This window comes from Calliphora vicina, chromosome 3 (assembly GCF_958450345.1).
Source record: "Calliphora vicina chromosome 3, idCalVici1.1, whole genome shotgun sequence".
Taxonomy (NCBI): Eukaryota; Metazoa; Arthropoda; class Insecta; order Diptera; family Calliphoridae; genus Calliphora; species Calliphora vicina.
Window position 1 is genome coordinate 8,790,675 of NC_088782.1, and position 18,706 is coordinate 8,809,380.

Here is an 18,706-nt window from a genome sequence, read left to right on the forward strand (position 1 = left end):
CCATAGTCAGGACTATAAAGCGGGTGAGGCAAAACTTCCCCACCACTTCATTCTAAACAGGTATGCTATAATGTGGTCGAGCGTTGTCATGATGCAATATTACGGTTTCATATCTGGCCACATATTCTGATCGTTTTTCGGCAAATGCTCGCTTCAAAGAATCAGCTGCCTTCGGTACAAGTTCCATGTGATGTTCTGCTTAGATTTCAGCAGCTCATAATTCACAAACGATTTCCTACGCTTCTGGTTATCGTAATGGATTCATTTTCACGAAAGTTATGATTCGGTGCCAAAATGATTTTCTTTTATAGCATTCAAAGATCATTTCGGATATGCAAAATCAAGACGATTTTGTTTTCAAGGACTCTCGGCATCAATTCGGATGGTACCCAATTTCCCAGCTTTTGGATGAATCCTGCTGCGCGCAAACGTTTTGAAATTGCTGATTGAGTAGGTCCCAATGATTTTGCAAGCTCTTGCTGAGTTTTACAACAATATTCATTGAGTAATGTCTCCAATTCTTGGTCTTCAAACGTTGGTGGCTGACCTGGGCGATCTTTGTCTTCCGTGTTAAAATCAAAAATCAACAAACCATCTCTCGCACATTGAAGCCGATGGAATACATTTACCATAAGCTTTGGTGAGTAATCGTTGTTTCAATCGAACTTTTCGAAGCCAAAAAAACGTTGTTTACAATATAATGTTCAATAGCTAAGTGAAAATAAATGACAGATATATAGTAGCCTCAAAAATGACATACAAGTTATTAAAAACAAAAACCGCGTTCAGAATTGTAATTCCCGCATATTTAAGTCATACATCGAATACATTAGCCATTTATAAGAACCATTGATTTTTATTAAAATTTAAAAATAAAACCAAATTTTTGGTTAAAAATGGTTCTTCGGATTTTTTTATCGTACACAGAAAAAACTTTCAACATAAATATTATGATTTGCTTTCATTGACTTCAATTCATAACATTTTTAAATACATAATTTCTTAAATAGTATGATTATTTTCATATTTTATGTTTTAAATTTTGTTAAGAAGATGAAATGTCTTAATGTTTATGGATGTTTTATTATGATTAACGATATTTTTAAGTTTCAGATATTTATAATTCATCTTGAAATATTGTTCAATATATGGCTATTATGCAAAAAATTTGTTAAATAATTCATTAGATAATAAAATTATAATGCAATTTATTATAAAATAGCATACAATTTACGTAAAAAAAGCAAACATTTCCGTCATGTACAATTTTATAATATTTATTCCCAAACTATTTTTATTTAAAATAAGAACATATTTTAAATAAAAATAGTTTGGGAAAAAAGTCATACTCGATTAATAATATTTATTACAAAATTCATTCCAATTATGAATTTCTTTTTTCTGTGTATTGGGTTATGAAAAAACACTCAAATCATATTAAAAGTAATGTTATGAAAAATTAGCAATTTTTTGCAAGAAATATTTAAAGCGAAGCCGACTTTGGACATACCCCAGACGAGTAAACCGTTCCGAACGCATACAGGTTATACAGGAAATGTGTGTTTTGCGTAAGAAATTTGTAAATGGTATCTTTAAATGACGTAAGCTTTTTTTTTTAAATGTTAACATCAACAGTATTTTTTGTGACCATCCTAATGTTTAGTTATAGATAACACTTTAATTACAATCTAAGAAAATATCATTGAAAATCTTAGTTTTTTTTTTGCAGGCATTACTTAGCTTTTAAATCGTTTACAATTTATCTTTATTTATATACAAAATTTAATATGTAGTTGGTATAGTTATGAGATGTAAGTAATTATTTAAAATCCTTACATTTATAACAGACTTATTTCAGCCCATTGCAGACTGTTGTGGTCATATCAAAAGAAATTATAAACTTATTTGGCCTCAATTACATAGTGATGAGTTTAAGTAAATTTTACATGTATGTAAATAATTGAAGTATGAAAAGTAAAAAAAACTAGGTGTTTAAGTTGAAAAATATCCAGCTGAAAATTTCTAATCTATACTGATATATTCATCATCCTCCATATAAAAAATATTGTGGCTGAACTATCTCACTCGGGAATACTTTTTTAAAAAATGTTTGGGACAGTTTTGTCCGGAATTTTCTTCATAAAGTTACAATATTTTTAAAAGCATTTATCGAAACGAACATGTTTACTCTAACCATTTTTACAAGTTTTTGAACAATTTTGCTGCATTTACAAAGGGCAACAAAATCGAAAAAAATTTAGAGGCTTTTTAAACCACTACAAAATTTTGATGTATTGTTGTTCCAGTAGTATAAATATGGTCCAAATTTTAAATTCTATGGAGAGGTATTTTTTTAAAAAAAAAATTTAAGTAAAATTGTGAATTTTTTTAGACGTTGGTCCACATAATTAATTATAACTCAATAACGGTTAGTCCGATATTATTAAATTAAACAAAGGAACATTTAAATTTACATAACCTGTAATCCGTTTATATATTATGTTTTAATCGGCTCAGTATTTTCGGAGTTATAATAACAAATTTAAGCAAAATACATATTTTTTACGTGAAAATTGCTAATGTTTTGGTTTTAAAAAGATCATGAAAAATCGAAAACGGCAGAAATTGTTCAGGTCTATTACTTTACCGTAAAGCCACATGTAATGGGAACAAAATGAAATATCAATCATAACAATCGATAGATTTCTTTCGAATTTATTCACAATTAAGTGAAGTCGCTCATTTTCATAAAATGTTAGTTTTTTGATTGATGTACATCAAATTGAGTAGGTAATGTTATTCTGTCGATTGATTGATTTTTGAAAACATTTTCTCCATGGCATGTACAAATTTTCTCATATATATTGCATTTCAATCGGCTCAGTAGTTTCGGAGTTATAATAACAAATTGAAGCAAAAAATATATTTTTTACGTGAAAATAGCTTTTTTTTTGTTTTAAAAAAAATCATGAAAAATCGAAAACGCCAGAAATTGTTCCAATTTATGCTTAGTCGCAAAGCCACGTGTAATAGGAACAAAATGAGATATAGATGATAAAAATCGACGGATTCTTTTTTTATTTATTCACAATTAAGTGAATTCGCTCATTTTCAGAAAATTGTATTTGCTTAGAAGCGTGTAATTTGAGTGTAAATTTTACATGTCAAACACATGTAATATTTATTTTAATATCATCGGCCTAACCATTTTTGAGTTTTCATTAATTATGTGGAGAAACATCTAACAAAATTTATAATTTTACTTAAAAATTTAAAAAAAAAAATCTATCCATAGGATTGAAAAATTTTATCATTAGTCAAGCCTTTTTTTTGCTGTTGACCTGTGTTATTTATATGATTGCGGTAACCATAATAGAGTAAACTTGCGTTTTACATGATTGTAGCAATCATATGTTTGCAGTAAATGTTTGTGACAATCATTTTTATGATGAAGAATTTACCATATTCTGTTGTTTTCGGCTTATTGATATCATAATCTGAGAACAACATATTATAGTTTGTTTAAATACCAGCAGGAAAAAATCTGCCGGTTGCCAACAGCAGATGGTAATATCCATATTCTTCGGTATTATTGTAAAACAGCTCAGCTAATAATAATCGTCTAAATGTATATGAAAGTCATGGAGTGGGATCATTCCAATAAAATGTCATAACCAAAAAATTTAATATTGATCAAAAACTCAAAAAAGACAACAGGAGGATACAGATGAAAAAGTCATTACGGACGATACATTTCCAACTGAGATATTTATATTAAATTCTGGACTTGGGATCTATGAAATAAGATTTCAAAACTTAAGAATTTATGTTTAAAATTTTACAAAACAAAATCCGAAAAAAGTTTTATGATGGGGAAAGATTTAAATGATAATTTGGTGATAGGTATTTATTGTCTTTTTCAACATTAAATAAATTAAATTTGAATTTCTGTTGTTGTTAATACTTCTTGGTTGTTACATATTCATTGTCAATTTATACTAAATATAATTTAATTTCAAAAGTTTCCTCATCTATTCTATATTATTTTTGTTTGGTTTGTATGTAGGTGTCCAAGTGTCTTGTATATAAATATTAGTCCTTCATTCTATATGAGTAAGTTTTATGTCTAATTATTACCTTTTCTTTTTACATATGTATTTTTTTATTTTTTGTTTGTTTCTGCCATTTTGTGTGCTTTTAAACCTTAACCATAATAACCCTAATCTTAACAATAGTTTGGCTTTTTACACTAATTTAAATTACAAGAACTAAATAATATATTTTACGCTCGACATCTCAATAGTAGAAATACTAGTAAATGTGCACATAAGATTAAAGCATTCGTTGGTTTTGATGATAGGGCTGAAAGAAAGGGAAATTTTTGTTGATAAAAATTATGAAGAGAATACTGTAGGTTGTGAGAACCGAATTGAGGTCAATCGAATGGTTGTATCAATAGGAATTCAGCTGTGAGAAGCGAATTATTATAAAAAATAAATTTAATTTAATTGCGGTTGCTAAAATTTTGCTAAAACAATTGAAAAATTCGGTTGTCACAACATAAATGTTTTCTCTGAGCAGTATTTTAGTTTTCGATTGTCTATTTTACATCCTTACAGACTTTTTAACGTCGGTATAAAAAAACTGATTACATCGCCTTAATTTGAATGGTATTTGGTCAAATTTTACCTAAAACCTTACAGCAATGAGTCGGATAATGTCATCAGGTTTTTCATTTGACTCCATTAAAAAGTCATCAAAAACTTAAAATTTCCTATTAATATAGTTAGAGTGAAAATTTACCTGCTGTATCGGCCAAATGATTTGGAGGATGTTCGGTATAAAACATACTCTTCCCTATCGCCAAAGAACCCTTCCGCTCTATAGCATTACCAGATGAACTAAAACCTGGTATACTGTTGCCCGAAATCGATGATATCGATGATGTTGCACTGTGTGACGAAGAGAGAGAAGATGACGACGATGAAGACGCTGACGAGGAAGTTCCACTGCCCAGTAGTTCATTTTTCATTGAGTGGACATCAGTTTGTAAGGATCTACTGGACTCGTTGCGTATGGGTATAATGTTGTCTGTAAATGGAAACGTATTTTGAAATAAATTTTAAAATAAGATAACATTTTGTCAGAAAATGGTTTAATATATCAAACATTTCTATACGGAGGCAAGAAATAGGCTGAAATTCTTGCTTTTATACTAACAACATATTTATAAAATTAAGATGATATGATATCGAAGACTTGCAAGCATAAACTACACTATTTAAACAATTGCATTTTAAATCATTAAAGTGAATCCGGTGATATCCTTGAAGGAAGCAAATAATTATATAATAATCAAAAAAAAATAGTTTGACAGCTGACAGATTGACATTATTATAGAGTAGAAGAGGTTTCATTATTCAGCTGTATTCCAAAAATAAAGAAGATTTGGCGCAATCAAGTACATTTTCACCTTGATGGCGATGAAATATCGATCCATTACGATAACCCGAAGCGTAAGAGAACGTATGTTAAGACCGTCCAACCAGCCGAATAGATACCAAAACCAAATATGCATGGCCCTAAGGTAATGCTCCGTATTTATTGGGACCAAAAGGGTCCGATCTATAATGTGCTGCTGAAATCTGGCAAGACCAATACAGGGAACCTGTACTGAACACAACTGATTCGTTTGCAGCAAGCATTGACCGAAAAACGTCCAGATATGAAACCATAATATTCCATCATGACAACGCACGGCTGGCCACATTTAGAATCAAGTGGTTGGGAAGTTTTGCTTCACCCGCTTTATAGTCCAGACCGCGCCCCGTCCGACTACTATTTTTTTCGATCGATGCACAACGCTCTCCCTGGGATACTCACTTTGGAACAGAGTATCCGATATTTTCTTGATTAGTTCTTGACCTCAAAAGATGAGCAGTTCTATTGGCTCGGAATCCATATGTTGCCAGAAAGATGGGCAAAGGTAACGATGCCCAGTACTTTGAATATGGGGCATTTCATGTCAAGTGAACCAACTTTTGAAATCGATGTCTTCCGATCGGGATGAAATTTGCACCAAGGTTAGTTCTATTGGATAGTAACTTAGACACAATTTTTCAACAAGAGCGGTCTAGAACTCTCTGAGTTATAGGGGGTCAAATTTTGACATTTTGGTCAAACAGGGGTTTTTTCTTATCCATGTAACTTATTACCTATTGTTCTTAGCAAAATGTGTCCCAAATAGTTTAGATAGCTCTTTCTTCAATCTTTCGAAAAAAAAATATTAAAAAAAAAATAAAAAAATTTTAATATTTTTTTTCCGAAATCAAAAACTTTTTTGACTTTTTTTTTAAATGGGCCCTTTTTTTCTTCAAATAAAGCTTAGATATTTTCCTTGAACACCTATTTGGTCGCTTAGTGGGATGCGAGTAGGATATCTATCAAAATAAATATTTTGTAACTCAAAACATACAATTTTTGACTTTTTTTGCAAAATCAAAAACTTTGTTGACTTTTTTTTCAAAATGGACCCTTTTTTAATTTTTTTTTAGCTCAAACAAAAGCTTAGATATTATCCTTGAAGACCCTTTTGGTAGCTTAGTGGGATACGAGTGGGATATTTATCAAAATAAATATTTTGTAACTCAAAACATACAATTTTTGTTTGCAAATCCGAATTTTTTTCCAAAATGGACCCATTTTTAAAATTTTTTTTTTAGTCAAAAGAAGATAAGATATTTTTAGTCTCTTAGTGGGATGCGAGTGGGATATCTATCAAAATAAATATTTTATAACTCAAGAAATACAATTTTTGACTTTTTTTTTTTGCAAAATCGATTTTTTCTCCAATATGGGACCTTTTTTCAAAATTTTTTTTTGCTCAAAAGAAAGCTTAGGTCTTTTCCTTTAAGACCAATTTTGTCACTTAGTAAGATGTGAGTGGGATATCAATCAAAATAAATATTTTTAAGATTTTATAAGGTCGGAACTATTATTTTATAACTATTGTAAACTTTAAGCCTAAAATAAGGAATTTGTATGAGTTAGACCGTAAGTATTTATGTTTGGCACATTACTTAACTAGTTATAAATAATTCAAAAGGTAGTTAGTTGTCATTATGCTTGGACTCATGTAATACAGTGTGTTGGAACTAGGAAAATATTTTATGCGCGGCAGGATAGAAGGATTAGTGTTTGTGAATATTTGATTTGAATTGTCCTATATTGAAAGTGACAGGAAAGACTTCAGGAGGAAGCTTATTCCACATACGGCCAGTACGGCTAAAGAACGAATTTTTAAAATAATCAATTTTGGTTGGGTCACCAGTAATTGGATTAGTCTGAAATGAAAACAATTAAAAATGTGTCTTTGCAATACTTACTTTCTCTAGTATCGATGGTCGAATGGGTGACCTGTTTTGAAGGTGTCGATGGCAAAGGAATTTCTAGATTAAAAAATTAAAAATTTTCATTAAAATATTATATATTTTGTATTGAATAAGTATAACTTTCAACCAAAGTGTTTATTATAATTGAATATACTATTAAGTTTGTACAAATATTAAGGTGTAATCGATGCTTACCATAAACTCGTATTGATCCCTCTGTTTCACCCAATGAATTCTTCGAAATGCATCTATAATTGCCAAAGTCACCATATTGTAAATTTCTTATGGTCAGCTTCATATGAGCCCTACAAATAATAATAATTAAGACAAAGTTTATTTTTTTAATCAAACAAATTATTAGCTTTAAATTTAATTAAATTTGTTAAAATATTTCTTAGTATTGCTTTAATGGAATTCAATTAAATTTTAGTAAAACGTAATGAAAACTGTCAAAAAGTTTTCTTAAATTGAAAATGAAAACATGAAAGAAAACTTTAAGCATAAATCAAGAAATATTTTAATTATTATTCACACAACTCAGCTCAAGTCAATTTTGAAATGAGTGCTAGACATTCATTCATTATGTCCTTCTCTCACTCACTCACTCTCTCGGAACGTATTAGATGTCATTTTGTTTAAAATACATATTCACTTAACAATTTTCATTGACATACAACAAGTATGTTAAATGTATTGATAAAATAAAAATATTTGTACATATGAGTGTAGTATATGTGGACTTTTGTATATATACATACTTATACATATGTAAATATATGTATATACTAAATAAATGTACATATGTATGTATGTGAGTATATTAAACACTTTTATGTATTAATATGTATGTTTTATGTTGTTTTTTAGTGCATAGTTGTAGTGTTTTCTTAAAATTCTTCCAACATTTAACGTTTACTTCACTTAAAGGAAATAAACTTTTAAAAGTCTCATAAGACATTTCACGCAGCTTCTTCTTCAACACAACTTACACACATACAGTTACACATATATGTACATATTAGGCTGGCTCCCAAGTTTTAAAATGTTTTCCGTCATCTAAAACCCAAATAATGAAAATTTGAGCAACATCGATTAATGTTTAGAGGTTGCCTATTTTATTTAAAGTCTTGAGTTTTTTTTTAAATTTTACAAAAAAAAAATTAAATGTTTAAAATATGGTTAAAAATTGGAAAAAAAACCTTATTTTTTTCATAAATATAAATTTTTTTGTCATAATTATTTTTTTCGTTAATAAATTAACCCAGATATGCCGAAGGCTTGAGCTTGATCATTTTAAAATTACTTTTATATTATTTTGGAAGCAAATGAGAAACAAACAAGTAAGGCTGTACCGAATCTTATATACCCTTCACCAAATTATACTTCAAAATTTTAAATATTTTTAGGTAAACAAAATTTAATATTTTGTCCAGTTGTTTTTTTAATTTTTTGGAAAAAATTTAAAATTTTTTTTTTGTTTTTTAAATTTTTTTTTGGTGAAAAAAAAATTCGGGTTAAACTTTTTTTTTTCCGATTTTGACCCATTGTAGGTCCAACCATGTGTATGGTCTTATATACGTCGTTGCAAATGTCTTTGAAATATCTATCATTAGATATCCATATTGTCTATATTAATGTCTTAGTAAACCAGATATAGGTCAAAAATCGAGGTTGTCTTGGTCTTTTCTTCATATCTCAGCAATTTGTGGACCGATTTTGCTGATTTTAAATAGCAAAATTCTCGAAAGCTTGCCTGACAGAATTATTGAAGATTTGGATCCCGAAGATATCTGGGGATCAGAAAATTGATTTCAACAGACAGACAGACAGACGGATATGGCTTAATCGACTCCGATATCTATAAGGATCCAGAATATATATGCTTTATAGGGTCGGAAATAAAAATGTAGAAATTACAAACGGAATGACGAACTTATAATACCCTTCTCACGAAGTTGAAGGGTATAAAAACAGTGCAATTAGAGTTTTTTAAAAGTTTATTGAAAAAAGTGTTTTTTTAAGTCGTCCAATATAGAGGACATTGGGGTCACAACAACAAAACTAAAACGCAATAATGAAACATTCATGTATATAACAATCAAGCTACTCTTCATAAATATAAATTCCAGAAAAATATAGTAATTATTCATTTGTAAATGTACAAAATTTTACTTTCCGTACAAACGAGATATGTCCGTAATGACTGAATATGGGCATTATGAAAATATCACAAATTAAAAATTAAATAACTCAAAAATAGTAGCAAAAAATAAAGCGATCACACAATCTCCCATGAGGTATTGGTGAGTACTAAGTATGTGAACAAAAAAAAAATGGTATTTTGATAAACGTGACATATCCTGTAAACAAAAACTACATGTAGTACAGTCGGTATATCTGGGTTAAGGAAAGAAATTTAAAAAAAAATGTATTATTTATACCTAAAAATTTCATTGATCGAATATTTTTGTATACTAAAGTAAAAAATGTTATCCGTATGAATAAAAAGTATATTTTTCCGTCGATTATTCGAAGAAAAAACAATCTCATAATTTACATTTTCAAAACTTTTTTAATGAAATTACAAAAAAATGGAGAAACGTTTTCGATTCCAATAAAGGACTAAAAGGACGTAAATTTAAAATTGTAAAAAATTAAAATTTTCCAATATTTAGTTGCAGAGTGGATCTTTGAATTGCTTATTTACGATTAGATTAACTCATTTAATTTATTTCATGTTTTTACCTCTAGACTTTTTATCTATTAAGGCTTGGCTAATTTTATAAATGAGTGACAAATACCATAGACATTTAAAATTACAAAATTGTAAATAAGCAACCCTTAAGAATTAATCTGAAATTAAATATTAGAAAATTTACTATGAAATGTTTTTTTTAAGAAATATAAATGAATTTGTGAACAAAAACTTAATTTCCCCACGCTAACCCATAATAGGGACATCCTTTCAAAAATGTATATTTAAGCCTCATTTAGTTTTTATTAAAATTGAAGTTAAGTTTTTAAATTTTATGAAATTCCGTTTAAAAAAAATTTGGAAATGTAAAATTTGGGATTTGATATGTGCATGAAATTCAATGATTTATTTGGTAACAAGTTATAAAGGTTAATGATATCAGAAAATTTTTATATTTAAACATCTATACAAAAAAAATTTTAATTGAAAAAAAAAAAAATTTTTAATTTTCTATTAATATTTTTGAAAATATTGTTTTTGCATTTAAAGATCGAAATTTCAAATAAAATGAGCAACCTTTAATGTCATCAGATTTTGTTCATATGGTTCATAGGTTTCTAGATGAAGGAGAATATTTTTAGTTCTTGGAAGTATCGAAAATCGACAAAGCTCAAAATAAGAGCCACCCTAATTAATATATTTATTTATGTATGTTTGTTTCCTTGTGTAAGTAAATTCTCAATACTTGCATACTAGCATTGCACAGTGGTTGTATGACTTAAAAATGTTGGATTTATGATCGCGGTTTTTGTTTTTTAATAACTTATATGTCATTTTGAAGGGTACATATCTGTTAGTTTTTCTCACTTATTTATTGAACATTATAGTGAAAACAACAAAGTTTTTTTTTTTAGAAAATGTATAATTTTGTTTCATCAAAGCGAGATATGCTGGAATTTTTGCTTTACTTTTACTTTAATTTACAATAAACTGCCGCTTAACCATACCGAATGCTCACAAAATCTTCTTCTGAATGTTTTCCATCGGTTTCTATGTACGATAGATGCTTTGTTCGGTTAAGAAGTGATGATTTTGATCGCCTTGGCCAGCCAAAAAAGTTTGAAAACCAAGAATTGGTGGCATTACTACATGAAGAATATTAAATCTTTTGCGAGCAGTAGGATTCATCCAAAAGCAGAGAAATTGGTTACCATACGAATTAGTGTTTATAAACCGGTTAACCGGTTAACCGAAAAACCGGTTTTTCTTCCAAATCTCGGTTTTTTGCGAACCGGTTAATTTAAAATGTTGATTTTCGGTTAACCGGTTTATCCGGTTTTTATCACTCGGTTAACCGGTTTTTAAAATTTGGGACTAAAATTGATAAATCTCACGTTTTTGTGCATTTTTAATATTCATTGTATACACATTATTGGTCTGATTTGAAACCTAAACTGCTGATTTACAATACAAAACTCTTTAGATTAATATTTTTAAGAATTACAATGATTCTAAATAATAGAGGACGATGAGTTTACTTAAAAACTTTTTTGCACATAATGAAACTATTAAAAATTAAAATTAAATTCCGCATAATTCTATAAGTTTAGGCTAAATCTTACTAATGATTCATTAAAAACTTAGTGATGATCTTACCAAACGTTAAATTGAATTCGATGTACATACCTTCCTTCAATAAATTTGACTTCATTAGTGTATTTTGTTCTTAAAATTTTAATTTATTAATCACTTCGTTAGCTTTTCAGAAATATTACAGTTCTAAAATTCATTATTTGAAATATTTATGAAATCTGATAATGGAGTTTTTTATAATAACAAATAATCACAGCTAAGTGGAAGTGCGTTTACATCTTATAGGTCCTCTTTTGGGACTTGGAACATTTTGTCTTTCATATCAGAAAGTAGAGGTGAAAATAAATTTCAAAGTTATCAAATATTAAATTAAAAAAGTGATTTACATTTTTTGGTTGAAATTTAATGAATAAACCAATAATTAAAACAAGTATTTTATATTTAGTAACATATTTATAATCATTTCCATTTGACTGAGATAATAATTTTGAAATTTTTACAAAATAAATGGACTTAGCACTTTTGTATATTTATAGTTATTTAATATTAACCATTCCTGACTACTAAAAATTAAAAAATTTAAAGCTGTATATACTTTTTTGTACATTTTATGTTTTTTACACATATATGACGGTTAACCGGTTTTTTCGATGTCGGTTAACCGACAAACCGGTTTTTTATAAACACTAATACGAATTGAAGCTGAGAGACCTTGAAAGAAATGATGTCCGAAATGATGCTTGATCGCTATAAAAGAAAATTATTTTTGCACTGAATCTTCGATCAATGTAGAACGATCTCACTGGTATACGCTTCACTTTGGAACAGAGTATCCGAAATTGGCTTGATTCGTTCGTGGCCTCAAAAGATGATCAGTTTTTTTGTCGCGGAATCCATATGTCGCCAGAAAGATGGGAAAATCTCATAGCTAACAATGGACAATAATTTGAATAAATTTATATTGTACAAATGTTTCAAAATAAAAGCTATACATGTGAAAAAAATCTCACATTTTTAAGTCATATACCCAATATATACATTTATTAAACTATTTAAGATGATCGACTAAGTTAAATCTGAAAAAAGATGTAATTCGTTTCGAAAAAGAACTTGTTTCATATCAGAAAGCATATAAACAAATTTAGGGCCTGATTCAGAAACACCAAAGGGAAACAATTTTCAAATTTTTGTATGAAAAACATTCAAAAATTATTTAAAAAATGAGTGATTTTCATACAAAAATTTTAAAATTGTTTTCTTTTTGTGTTTCTGATTAAGACCCATAAACTTAGAGAAAATATACATAGAGCGGAAACTAGAAAAAAACTCAAACTAAAAAATTACTCAAAAAAAAGTTACACATAAGAGTGTTGTTTTTGTTTTCACATAGTTTTTATACCCTTCAGCTTCGTGAGAAGGGTATATATAAGTTTGTCATTCCGTTTGTAATTTCTACATTTTTCATTTCCGACCCTATAAAGTATATATATTCTGGATCCTTATAGATAGCGGAGTCGATTAAGCCATGTCTGTCTGTCTGTCTGTCTGTCTGTCTGTCTGTCTGTCTGTCTGTCTGTCTGTCTGTCTGTCTGTCTGTCTGTCTGTCTGTCTGTCTGTCTGTCTGTCTGTCTGTCTGTCTGTCTGTCTGTCTGTCTGTCTGTCTGTCTGTCTGTCTGTCTGTCTGTCTGTCTGTCTGTCTGTCTGTCTGTCTGTCTGTCTGTCTGTCTGTCTGTCTGTCTGTCTGTCTGTCTGTCTGTCTGTCTGTCTGTCTGTCTGTCTGTCTGTCTGTCTGTCTGTCTGTCTGTCTGTCTGTCTGTCTGTCTGTCTGTCTGTCTGTCTGTCTGTCTGTCTGTCTGTCTGTCTGTCTGTCTGTCTGTCTGTCTGTCTGTCTGTCTGTCTGTCTGTCTGTCTGTCTGTCTGTCTGTCTGTCTGTCTGTCTGTCTGTCTGTCTGTCTGTCTGTCTGTCTGTCTGTCTGTCTGTCTGTCTGTCTGTCTGTCTGTCTGTCTGTCTGTCTGTCTGTCTGTCTGTCTGTCTGTCTGTCTGTCTGTCTGTCTGTCTGTCTGTCTGTCTGTCTGTCTGTCTGTCTGTCTGTCTGTCTGTCTGTCTGTCTGTCTGTCTGTCTGTCTGTCTGTCTGTCTGTCTGTCTGTCTGTCTGTCTGTCTGTCTGTCTGTCTGTCTGTCTGTCTGTCTGTCTGTCTGTCTGTCTGTCTGTCTGTCTGTCTGTCTGTCTGTCTGTCTGTCTGTCTGTCTGTCTGTCTGTCTGTCTGTCTGTCTGTCTGTCTGTCTGTCTGTCTGTCTGTCTGTCTGTCTGTCTGTCTGTCTGTCTGTCTGTCTGTCTGTCTGTCTGTCTGTCTGTCTGTCTGTCTGTCTGTCTGTCTGTCTGTCTGTCTGTCTGTCTGTCTGTCTGTCTGTCTGTCTGTCTGTCTGTCTGTCTGTCTGTCTGTCTGTCTGTCTGTCTGTCTGTCTGTCTGTCTGTCTGTCTGTCTGTCTGTCTGTCTGTCTGTCTGTCTGTCTGTCTGTCTGTCTGTCTGTCTGTCTGTCTGTCTGTCTGTCTGTCTGTCTGTCTGTCTGTCTGTCTGTCTGTCTGTCTGTCTGTCTGTCTGTCTGTCTGTCTGTCTGTCTGTCTGTCTGTCTGTCTGTCTGTCTGTCTGTCTGTCTGTCTGTCTGTCTGTCTGTCTGTCTGTCTGTCTGTCTGTCTGTCTGTCTGTCTGTCTGTCTGTCTGTCTGTCTGTCTGTCTGTCTGTCTGTCTGTCTGTCTGTCTGTCTGTCTGTCTGTCTGTCTGTCTGTCTGTCTGTCTGTCTGTCTGTCTGTCTGTCTGTCTGTCTGTCTGTCTGTCTGTCTGTCTGTCTGTCTGTCTGTCTGTCTGTCTGTCTGTCTGTCTGTCTGTCTGTCTGTCTGTCTGTCTGTCTGTCTGTCTGTCTGTCTGTCTGTCTGTCTGTCTGTCTGTCTGTCTGTCTGTCTGTCTGTCTGTCTGTCTGTCTGTCTGTCTGTCTGTCTGTCTGTCTGTCTGTCTGTCTGTCTGTCTGTCTGTCTGTCTGTCTGTCTGTCTGTCTGTCTGTCTGTCTGTCTGTCTGTCTGTCTGTCTGTCTGTCTGTCTGTCTGTCTGTCTGTCTGTCTGTCTGTCTGTCTGTCTGTCTGTCTGTCTGTCTGTCTGTCTGTCTGTCTGTCTGTCTGTCTGTCTGTCTGTCTGTCTGTCTGTCTGTCTGTCTGTCTGTCTGTCTGTCTGTCTGTCTGTCTGTCTGTCTGTCTGTCTGTCTGTCTGTCTGTCTGTCTGTCTGTCTGTCTGTCTGTCTGTCTGTCTGTCTGTCTGTCTGTCTGTCTGTCTGTCTGTCTGTCTGTCTGTCTGTCTGTCTGTCTGTCTGTCTGTCTGTCTGTCTGTCTGTCTGTCTGTCTGTCTGTCTGTCTGTCTGTCTGTCTGTCTGTCTGTCTGTCTGTCTGTCTGTCTGTCTGTCTGTCTGTCTGTCTGTCTGTCTGTCTGTCTGTCTGTCTGTCTGTCTGTCTGTCTGTCTGTCTGTCTGTCTGTCTGTCTGTCTGTCTGTCTGTCTGTCTGTCTGTCTGTCTGTCTGTCTGTCTGTCTGTCTGTCTGTCTGTCTGTCTGTCTGTCTGTCTGTCTGTCTGTCTGTCTGTCTGTCTGTCTGTCTGTCTGTCTGTCTGTCTGTCTGTCTGTCTGTCTGTCTGTCTGTCTGTCTGTCTGTCTGTCTGTCTGTCTGTCTGTCTGTCTGTCTGTCTGTCTGTCTGTCTGTCTGTCTGTCTGTCTGTCTGTCTGTCTGTCTGTCTGTCTGTCTGTCTGTCTGTCTGTCTGTCTGTCTGTCTGTCTGTCTGTCTGTCTGTCTGTCTGTCTGTCTGTCTGTCTGTCTGTCTGTCTGTCTGTCTGTCTGTCTGTCTGTCTGTCTGTCTGTCTGTCTGTCTGTCCGTCTGTCTGTCTGTCTGTCTGTCTGTCTGTCTGTCCGTCTGTCTGTCTGTCTGTTGAAATCAGTTTTCTGAAGACCCCAGATATCTTCGGGATCCAAATCTTCAATAATTCTGTCAGACATGCTTTCGAGAATTTTGCTATTTAAAATCAGCAAAATCGGTCCACAAATGGCTGAGATATGAGGAAAAAACCAAGACAACCTCGATTTTTGACCTATTTTTTACCTATATCTGGATTACTAAGACATTAATATAGACAATATGGATATCTAATGATAGATATTTCAAAGACATTTGCAACGACGTATTGCAACGACCATATTAAGTTGGACCTACAATGGGTCAAAATCGGGAAAAAAATTTTTTAACCCGAATTTTTTTTTTCAAAAAAAAATTTTTAAAAACCAAAAAAAAATTTTTTAAATTAAAAAAAAATAATTTTAAATTTAAAAAAAAAAAAATTTAAATTTAAAAAAAAAAAAAAATTTTAAATAATTTTTTTTCCAAAAAATGAAAAAAAACAACTAAAAAAAAATTAAATTTTGTTTACCTAAAAATATTTAAAATTTTGAAGTATAATTTGGTGAAGGGTATATAAGATTCGGCACAGCCGAATATAGCACTCTTACTTGTTTTAATAATACATTCTCACATCTTAGGTTTTCGACAACTTAGTTGGGTCTTTGACAGGAGAGTTTCCGCTCTATGTATATGTTCTCTATTCCCATAAACTAGTATTATAGTCATTATTTTCTCTAAATTTTAATATCATTAGAAGTTATAATTTCAGGCATTGCTATAATTCGTTTAAAATTTCTTTCTTTAAATTTTGTATTAAGTCGGCCTGTTAATAATGTTTACATTTTTTCTGCGATAAGTGATAAGCGAATTTGTTTGTTATAGCTGAAAAATTGTTGTTGGGATGACAAAAATTCGGTTACGTAAATCGAAATTATTCTATGTTAACTGTTATCGCTAAAATCTATGGATATAAACGAATAATTCTATTGGCAACAAATACTCGTAACAACGAATATGTTTTATTTGTGCATAAATAATAATATAATAGCATTTGATTGATCCCTTGTTTGTCTTCTTTTCTGAAAAAAATGTTGCCCTAAAACCCCGAAAATATGCTACAAGTTTTACCCTCAAAAGGGTGTCAAAGGCTTACAAATGCAGCACTTTTTAAACAGCTTTTCTTGTTATTGTTTTTGAATTTCGTTTGTGTTAGTGAAACAGTTTTTGTATTTTTTGATTAAAAGTGTTAAAATGGAAGCCAAAGGTATAGTTTTAGAACATTTAGAAGCTACATAACAGTGATCGCTAAAAATGTAGCCTTTAATAAATGGTACAAAATATTTTGCCAACATTTTGTGTCATAATATAAAACGCCATAACTTTAAGAAGAAAACTTGTACAGAAATTTCTCGAAATTTATAAATCGCGATCTCTAGTATAAATCTTGTATTAAACCTGACAGAAGTATAAAACTTGCATAATTACCAATTACATATTTTGCAATTCGTCCCACTGTGTAATATATTGTAGTTATGTTTTTATGAATTCAAAATATGTTTGTTTAGGTGTGCGTGAGTGTGTGTGTGTGTATGTGTGCGAATGCATGTTAGTAAGAATATCAAATATTTTACTTTTTCTTCTAGTTCTGCTTTTTGTTCTTGTTCTAATACCTTCCTTCTACAACATACTACTGCTGCTATTGCTTTTAGTATGTTAGAATATGATTAGTTTGTATATGATGTCAAAGTTTTGAGTTCATATTAAAGTTTGTTATTTCACATTTTGATAAATGTACACACACACATTTATGCACATATGTATCTATGTATGTAGAGTTTCACTTATGTAAAATAAACTTACACACTGCTACAATATGTATAGATATAGATATTGTAGATATATGCATATGAATGTACGCAAATAGAATTTTAGTTCATATTTTCATATGCTCCAGAGACAAGTTTAGTTAACTTTTGATAAAATGACTTTTGTTTATTAGTTTAAAACACTTTGGAGAATATTAAGAGCAGAAGTTGAAAGTTGTTGCCAAAGAAAATCATTGTTCAATGGGGGAATGGACCCTCCCCCCACAAAAAAATAAAAAAAAACACACACAACATAAAACATAAAACAATTTCATATTAAAACTCATATATTTCATTAAATTGTTTAGATAGCAAAAGTTTAAAATTGATCAAATTTAGTAGTTTACAGTTAAAAATTGAATTTTTAGTAAAAATAAAAGAAACTTTTCCTTACCTGTAGGAGTTTTCAGTGTAATCCGTTTTGTATTTTTTACTGGGCAACACCATAACTGAGTTATAAACCCAATAAATTATAGCTCTGAGTAATATTACAAGTGTGAGAGAGAAATATTTATTAAATAGTTAATAAGTAAACAAATATTTAGTAAATAGTAATATTTGTATAAACAACTTACTTGGGATGGGCTTCTGTGTGACAATCGATGGTTACATCAGTGCCAGCCGGTGCTCCAACAAGTTGATTTGGCACCCAAATCATGGGCGAAACTAAATAAGTAAAACAAAAATTTTATATTAAAAAGCTGTATGTTTTCTTTCCGTTTCTTAATATTATTTTTAAATCTAAGGATACTATTTTATGCATATAAGTAAAATGTCATATTAGGTATGTCTTACTAAATACAGGGAGGCCTCGATTATCCGTGATTCGATTCAAAAATATTTTTGGATCGATTACAATTTTTTTGCATCGATTAACCGTAAATAACTCTATTATCAGGGATTATAAGCAAACATTTTTTTTCGATTAACAGGGAATTCCCTCGACTTTTAAAGTTTTGCTTATATATATAGTTTTGATTAATAGTGAATGAAAAGGCTAAAATATTCCACTCAAAATTAAACAAAAAAACGATATGGAATTCACAACCTTAATGCTGCAGGAGAAAAATGATTATATAGCTGCCACAATTTTCCACAATTTTTGTGGAAAAATTAAATGAATTCATATCAATGGAAAAACTCAACAATGAAAACATTATTGTGAAATTTGTCCCAACAAATGTGATGTCTTTGATCTATCCGATGGATCAGGGTGCAATATGGAAC

At 31.2% G+C, this 18,706-nt stretch overlaps 1 protein-coding gene across 1 annotated transcript in view; it reads right to left on the reverse strand.

The window, feature by feature from the left end:
* Positions 1–4,282: 4,282 nt before the first annotated feature.
* Positions 4,283–18,706, reverse strand: part of DIP-delta (Dpr-interacting protein delta) — a 38,526-nt gene continuing 24,102 nt past the window's right edge. Inside the window, exons 6-11 of the mRNA XM_065504057.1 lie at positions 18,055–18,145; positions 17,874–17,957; positions 7,587–7,696; positions 7,386–7,448; positions 4,804–5,091; positions 4,283–4,362 (exon numbers count right to left, since the gene is read on the reverse strand). Of these exons, the coding sequence (XP_065360129.1) occupies positions 4,283–4,362; positions 4,804–5,091; positions 7,386–7,448; positions 7,587–7,696; positions 17,874–17,957; positions 18,055–18,145 (716 nt within the window). The remainder of the gene's footprint in view (positions 4,363–4,803; positions 5,092–7,385; positions 7,449–7,586; positions 7,697–17,873; positions 17,958–18,054; positions 18,146–18,706) is intronic.